The 8,055-nt window shown below is 34.1% G+C and overlaps 1 protein-coding gene across 1 annotated transcript; it reads right to left on the bottom strand.

Annotated features, from left to right (window-relative positions):
• Positions 1 to 6,853: 6,853 nt before the first annotated feature.
• Positions 6,854 to 7,792, bottom strand: LOC141547418 (olfactory receptor 4P4-like). The gene has a single exon (XM_074275853.1). It carries the CDS (start codon positions 7,790 to 7,792, stop codon positions 6,854 to 6,856), a length of 939 nt encoding a protein of 312 aa, XP_074131954.1.
• Between the last annotated feature and the right edge of the window lie 263 nt (positions 7,793 to 8,055).

The raw sequence follows: 8,055 nt of genomic DNA, 5'->3' as shown, positions 1-8,055 counted from the left end.
CTTTCTCTCTCTCTCTCTCTCTCTCTCTCTCTCTCTCTCTCTCTCTCTGTCTCTCTCCCTCTGCGCCTCTCTCTGTCTCTGTCTCTCTCTGTCTCTGTCTCTCTCTCTCTCTCTGTGTGTCTCTCTCTCTCTCTCTCTCTCTCTCTCTCTCTCTCTCTCTCTCTCTCTGTCTCTGTCTCTGTCTCTGTCTCTGTCTCTGTCTCTGTCTCTGTCTCTGTCTCTGTCTCTGTCTCTCTCTCTCTGTCTCTGTCTCTGTCTCTCTCTCTCTGTCTCTCTCTGTCTCTGTCTCTCTCTCTGTCTCTCTCCCTCTGCGCATCTCTCTCTCTCTCTCTCTCTCTCTCTCTCTCTCTCTCTCTCTCTCTCTCTCTCTCTCTCTCCTCTCTCCCTCTCTCTCCCTCTCTCCCTCTCTCTCTCTCTCTCTCTCTCTCTCTCTCTCCCTCTCTCTCTCCCTCTGCGCCTTTCTCTCTCTGTCTCTGTCTCTCTTTGTCTCTCTCTCTCTCTGTGTGTGTGTCTCTGTCTCTGTCTCTCTCTGTCTCTGTCTATCTGCCTCTGTCTCTCTTTGTCTCTCTCTGTCTCTCTCTTTGTGTCTCTTTCTGTCTTTGTCTCTATCTCTCTTTCTGCCTCTGTCTCTCCCTCTGCGCCTCTCTCTCTCTCTCTCTCTCTCTCTCTCTCTCTCTCTCTCTCTCTCTCTCTCTCTCTCTCTCTCTCTCTCTCTCTCTCTCTGTCTCTCTCCCTCTGCGCATCTCTCTCTCTCTCTCTCTCTCTCTGTCTCTGTCTCTGTCTCTCTGTCTCTCTTTGTCTCTCTCTCTGTGTGTGTCTCTGTCTCTCTCTGTCTATCTGCCTCTGTCTCTCTTTGTCTCTCTCTGTCTCTCTTTGTGAGTGTGTGTGTGTGTATGTGTGTATTGGTATTCAATAATACCCAACACTAATATACCAACAATCAATTCACACAATTAGCTCTATGGTGTCATTGTGTTATTTATTTATTTATTTATTTTTTACTGCTTTCATATAAAGGCAATAAGTTACAGTAGTAGAAAGATTTTCTGAGAGTATCTCATAACTCCTTGTCCTCTAACCAAAAGACGCAGAAACAGAAGAAACAGAAGTGGAAGCAGAAGCAGAAGAAGATGAAAGAGGAGGAAGAGAAGCAGAAAATGGAGGCGGAAGAGAAAAAGAAGCCCTCTGATTTTGTGTTCCTGGAACACAATTATGCCCCTACTATTGGAAAATCTCTAAGAAAGGAGAACCAATATCCTCTAAAACCTTAATCTCTTGGTGAATTCAAAATTTTGTGACATTGAATTGAAAGTGCTTCCTTTCAATATCTATTCATTGTGTCTAATTCTACCCCCGGGGGCCAATTCTTCAGACATCTCTTCACATATATGTAGACAACAGCCATATCCTTTTTAAACCTTTGTACTATCTCCTATTCTCTAGCTTAAACATGCTCAGTTCTTTTATATAATATAAAATGAATGATTATCCTCCACCCATCTCCTACATTTAACCCTTTCTTAATTCTAATTTTTGCCTATCCCCTGAATCACCTTGTTTTGCATAGTATTGTGCATATACTTACACATCAACATCCTCACTCAAGAAAATATAAACTCTGTACTTTTATCCCCAGTCCTAGTAGTTGAACTTCAACTTCATAACATTTTTATATCATACTTTCTCATGCCATTTTTGTAATCTCCCTATATACCAACTTTCATTAACTCATCCTCCTTTAAGATTAATTCTGTTAAAATGCATCACCTAATCATGTTTGTTGTATCTACTATCTACCCACACCTAGGACAGTTTAAATATTTCCTAAGGGAATTCAGGGCCTACTTCACAATATTTTTTTCTCTGACTCATCTTCTTTCTTTGTATTAGGGTTCTACAACAAGCATAGTGTTATTCCCTTAAGCATCCTAATTTCTTGGTCCATGTAATCAGTGCTCATGATCTACTATTTCACTCAACATTCACTAAATATGAAAATGGTATTACTATTGATTTTGCTACCACCAAGTATTTTATTGAATTTTTTTCTATTTGCAATTGCTTAATCTGATCATAATCTTTCACCATTCAGTCTCTCCCTTCCTTATGATTCCTAATCATCTTGTATCTAATTATGGCCTTTAATCATTTTACCCCTTAAGTTCTTTTGTAGGCCATCATTTTTAATCTAATTATACTATCTTTCCATCCTCCTCATGCGTCATCGGTAAAACATTTCAACTCATTGCTATACTTGACATATAAGTAACTTCAATTTATCTGCCTATTGATATTACCAATTATTACCAATCCTACATTGGAAAGCTTCCATCTTGAATTACTCCTATCATCCAACATCTTACATCTTATCCATCTACTGGTAAATGAAGATAGAGAAAATCATAAAATTGTGTTTAGAATAGACTACAGATTTATATTATGTATATCCAAATAAGGCCTCCTTTTAAGAAATCAATACTTATACAGCAAAATATCCTATTCACTATAGTAGTCTTAAAAAAAACTCCCCTCAAATTTTTATCACCCCTCATTTACCATCTTGGCTAAGAACTTAGCCTCATACTTTATTCCTTTGTTTAGTCATTTGTTCAGCTCCTAGTGATAAACTTGACAAACTACTGTACTGATTTGCTATTTCCTTATGTTCTGTTTATTTTAAAGAAGAAACTCTTGTAAATAGATTAAGTGACTTGTCCAGAGTTACATGAATTTTAGGTGTCTTAGGCTGCCTCTGAAGTTCAGAAGATGAGTCTTCCAAGCTGCAGCTTCAGTACTGCCACTTAGCTACTCTGTTTCATTTTTCCTCCATTCCCCACCACCAACAGGAGGCCATTTAAGAAGCTCTTCATCTTATTTGTACCTCCTCATCTCTTATAACTTAGAAATATACTCCTACCTCCCCCTTTTATCTTTATATCAAAAAGTAACCATTAATCTTTTCAAAATAAACTCTTCTATATATAATGATGATCCCATTCCATCTAGTCTTCTCTAGGAATTTGATTCTTCTGTCACCCTCACTCTTTTACTAATTTCATTGAACTTTTTTATATCTTCTGCAGGCAAAAATTTATTTGTCTCTACATCATCATCATCATAACCATCATTATCATAGTAGTAATAAATCTCATTTAATATGCTCACAAATTAACATCATATAAAATTAATCTCTTTCATTGTTCAATTCCTTTATAAATCTGTGTACATGTGATACTTACACTTTTTCTCTCTTCATTCAATTCTACACCTTCTGTTGACTGGTGACCTAAAATTAATTGAAATTAGTATCTTCAAAATTAGAAATTGCTTGTTAATTGTCAAATGTCCTTTTTTCTTAATTCTAATCATTCTGGACTTTTTAAGTCCTTTATGGCAATGTTGATCACTATCTTTCCTTGGATATAAATTTCTTTCTTTGATTTTATTACATCTGTAATTCTTCTTCCTATTTGACTGCTGCCTTCTAAGCTTTCTTTTTCTAAATATCCTGCCTTCTAAGCCTTCTTTTTCTAAATATCCTTTCCTGATTATACTTAATAAATGTGCAGGACTCTAAACAGTCTTCCCTGGACCTTCTTCTCTTCTCTTTTTTTATATGATTTCCTTTGATGACAAGTTCCCTCTGTTGGTGGAATTAATTCCATCATCATGATGTTGATAATTCTTGGATCTGTATAAGTTAAACTCTGACCTAATCTTGGACCAAATCTTTTTCTTGAGCTATATTCTCATATCTCCACCTTCCAATTGGGTATATAAAATGAATATACTATAATGTTAATATATCTGAAAGAAAATATCTTTCAACATACAATATTCCTCTCCTCCAAACTTCGCTTAACTCAGTGATAGAGATTCATCAAGTTAATGCTTCACTTACACTCATCAGACATATACAATCTTTTACTAGGTCTTGTCATATCTACCTTCTTAAATAAAATATTTATTCTTTATTCCTTTGTTTATCTATCTATCTACATGTTTGTTTATATATTTATTTCTTTGTTCATTACTGTATTTGGCACAGTGCCTGACAATAGTAGGCATATATAAACACATTTCCTTCCATGACCCCATAAACTTCCCGACATATATGGCCTTCTCTCCATAAATATTGCTGCCTCCTGATGCAGACCTTCATCAGCTAATGTCTGAGCCATCAAAATATCCTTTTAGTTAGTAGTCCTGCCTCAAATCTCTTCCCAATCCTATTTACTAAAATTCAAAAAGTTTTTCCCAAAGCATAGGTCTTCCCATGTCATACTTCCAACTCAAAACTCAAAAACAAAACAAAACAAAACAAAAAAAAACCTTGTAGCTTTAAAATCCAATGTAAAATTTTATGTTGTCATGTTAAAACCTTTCAAAATATTGTTGCTTTGTACCTTTACAATCTATTTACACTTTATCATATACTCTGATCCAATTACATTGATATTTTTAACCATAGCACTCCATCTCTTGCCTTCACAAATTTTTATTAATTTCCTTATATTATTGGAGAGCTATTCCTGTTTCTGACTTTACTGAAAAAACATGCTCAAAATTTACCTTCTACAGAAATCTTTTGCTACCCTTATACCATATTAGTGCATTCACTCTGAAATATACTTCTATTTCCACTGTATATTTTATCTATTCATTATATCTGTGTTGTTTTAGCCATAAGAATATTATCTTTTTGAAAATATATATCATGGTTTAATTATTTTTTTGTTTTGCATTCCTTGGTGTTTAACAGTGTATCTTACATATATTGAGTATTTAACAATGATTATTGAATTAATAAATCAGCTATTGAAATAATTGTAAAATGCATTTACTTTAAACATAGATGTCACACAGTTTGTTGTAATAAAAACATTAGTTATACACAGTACAGAAAGAATATTATGCTATTACCTGACATAATGTGTAACAATATCAGATGAACATTAAGCATATTAGAAATATTAGACTTGAACATAAAAAAATGAACAAACATCCTGAATTGAAAATAACCTACTAGCAAAGTTAGAAATCAGTTTTTAAACCAAAAAAATCAGAGACAATGAGAGTATTACAGAACGGTGATGATCAAAGAATACACACACACACACACACACACACACACACACACACACACACACACACACACACACGATGTTCACATACATTTATACAAGTTGTTGTTTTCTGACCTTTATTCTCAAAGAGGAACATGACATCAGGGAAATGATACCATGACATATAATTATATATATTTATGTTCTTATTCTAAATATAGTTTATTTTAAAATATTTTCTATGCTTAATATTTCTTATTAAATAGGAATGCATATGCATATATGTATATACTATATCCACATACAAATACAATGTATACATGGAAATTGATTCCCACTTAATCATAAGAAAGGGTAAATTCATTTTTTAAAGTAATCAATTATGCAATAAGAATTACAAAGTATTAAATATTTGGGAAATGATCCACACATATTTTCCTTTAAGGGAAAGGGAAAGGACAACTATAAAGGAACAATGGAGAAAAAATAGTGGCTGAAGAAAAAGAAGACAAACAGCATTAGTTTAATTAAAGGTTCATGGAAGGCTCAAATTAATGTAGACAATACTACTCCTCAAACATGCTACATATTAAAATCAATTCCATTAGACTACTCTTGACTCTACACTTAATAGTAGATACATAGCTATTGAGAGAGATAAGTATGAAATAGGTATAGATTTTCTATATTTGCATACATGTAATATATATGTATACATTAGTGTATACTTACATGTTTATATATGATTATATATATTTATAATGTAAATCCATAACCCATGTAAATATACATATGAATATATGTATATAATGCACACCTCAACTTATATCTACACCTATACCTTTATAAATACATACGGTACTCATATACATACATGTATATATACACATGCATATATACATATACACACACACACAAACACACATACACATTCTTATTTAACATATTTCATATACAAAGATCAATGAACTCCGTTTTGGGCCAATACTGTCTCATTTTCCAGTACTACTTCCCCTTGAGTGTGGCAACACAAGCATAAGAAAAAAAAAAAGTTGCATTAATAGAAGGATGGATGGCCCAATGAATACAATGCTAAATCTGGAGCCAGGAAGACCTCAGTTCAAATCTAACTTCAAATGCTAACTAGCAATGTGCTCCTTGATTATGCACTTAATCTTTTTTTTTTTTTTTTTTTTTTCTTTTCCAGGCCTGTCATCTATAAAATGAGGATTAAAATAACTCCCACCTTACAGAGCTGTTGTGAGGGTAAAATGAGTTATGTGTAAAGTGCTTTATATAGATTAAAATACTATATAAAAGCAAGTTATTATTAGACATAAAGACCCAGTCATGTTGAGATATCTCTCTCCCCTTAACAATTACTTATAATGGAAAAGTACCAATTTAATGCTTTTTAAAACTTTCTATATGATTAAATAAGCTGGTAAAATTACATATGTGAACAGAACTACACTAGCAAAATTCAAAATCTATCTACACTTAGCCTAATTTAACAGTGTGAAGGTAAGAGCACGGAATTTTCGGTCAGAAAACTCAAGTTCAAATTCTGTTCTGTAACCTTAGGGAAATTATTTGGCCACTCCTGACTTATTTTCTCGTAAGTTAGATCAGTTTAGTAGACTTGATGAACTCTGAAATCTCCTCAAACTTTCTATCTCATGCCAAACTGTTTTGTGAGCCCAGAGTAGCCTTTCATACAACTTGTGCAGAATGAGTTGGTATTCTATCCTTGCATCAAGGCCCACAGTAAAAAGCAGCAATGCTTTTTAGAACATTTGTTTGCTCTCCTTGAATCTGTTTCTGTTCCACAACTTCTTCATGGCATTTTTCATTTCTGAATTCTTCAAAGTATAGATCAAAGGATTGAACATAGGAGCAATGATTGTATAAAAAAGAGCAAAAACTTTATCTTCTTTAAATGTGGTGGCTGGTCTAATATAAATGAAAAGGGAAGGTCCAAAGAATAGGACCACAACAGTGATGTGGGAACCACATGTGGAAAGAGCTTTTTGACGGCTCTCAGAGGAATGAAGCCGAATTGTATATAAGATCACAGCATATGAAGTTATAAGGACCATAAAAACGACCAATGCAATCATCCCGGAATTGGCAATTACTAGAAGACCAAACCTGTAGGTATCAGTGCAGGCAAGTTTTAGCAGTGGATACATGTCACAGAAATAGTGATCAATCTCATTGGGTCCACAGAAAGGCAAGAGAGCAGCAAGGAGGAATTGTGCAAATGAATGCAAAAACCCCCCACTACAAGCAGCCAAAACTAAGGCATTGCACCTATCCCTGTTCATGATAGCCATGTATTGGAGAGGTTTGCAAATGGCCACATATCGGTCATAGGCCATTCCTGTGAGTATGAAGACTTCCACCCCTCCAAAGAAGTGCACAGTGAACAGCTGGATCATACAGTTAGTATAGGAAATAATCTTCCTTTCAGCTAGCATATCACTGATGAGTTTAGGGGTCACTGTGGAGGTATAGCAAACATCCATTAAGGACAAATAAGTCAGGAAGAAGTACATGGGTTGTCCAATGAGATGACTACATGTGATAGAAATTATTACAGTAAAATTTCCCATCAAAATAAGTATGTAACAAAATAAGAAAATGAGAAAGCACAAAATCTGAACCTGTTTATTCTGGGAAAGCCCCAAGAGAATAAATTCAGTGACATTATTCTGGTTATTCATTTTTATTTTCTATTTATTTTTATTGAAAGGTGGTGATCAGTAGATATCTGAAAAAAGAATAATAGGAAACAACATCAGAAATACTGTATCAGGAATATGTGAATAACATAAAGAAAAGGTTCATGAATACAACAATGATGTCTGCAGAACAGATAATTTGATTTATCATGTAAATAAGGGCATTTGGAAGGCTTATAAAAACATATGAATTCTGATGATTCAGCTAATAGGATTATAGAAAGTCAGCATTGGAAGAAATGGCT

The sequence above is a fragment of the Sminthopsis crassicaudata genome, chromosome 6 (assembly GCF_048593235.1).
Source record: "Sminthopsis crassicaudata isolate SCR6 chromosome 6, ASM4859323v1, whole genome shotgun sequence".
Lineage (NCBI taxonomy): Eukaryota > Metazoa > Chordata > Mammalia > Dasyuromorphia > Dasyuridae > Sminthopsis > Sminthopsis crassicaudata.
Note: the sequence above shows the minus strand (reverse complement) of the source record. Positions and strands in the feature narration are given on the sequence as shown.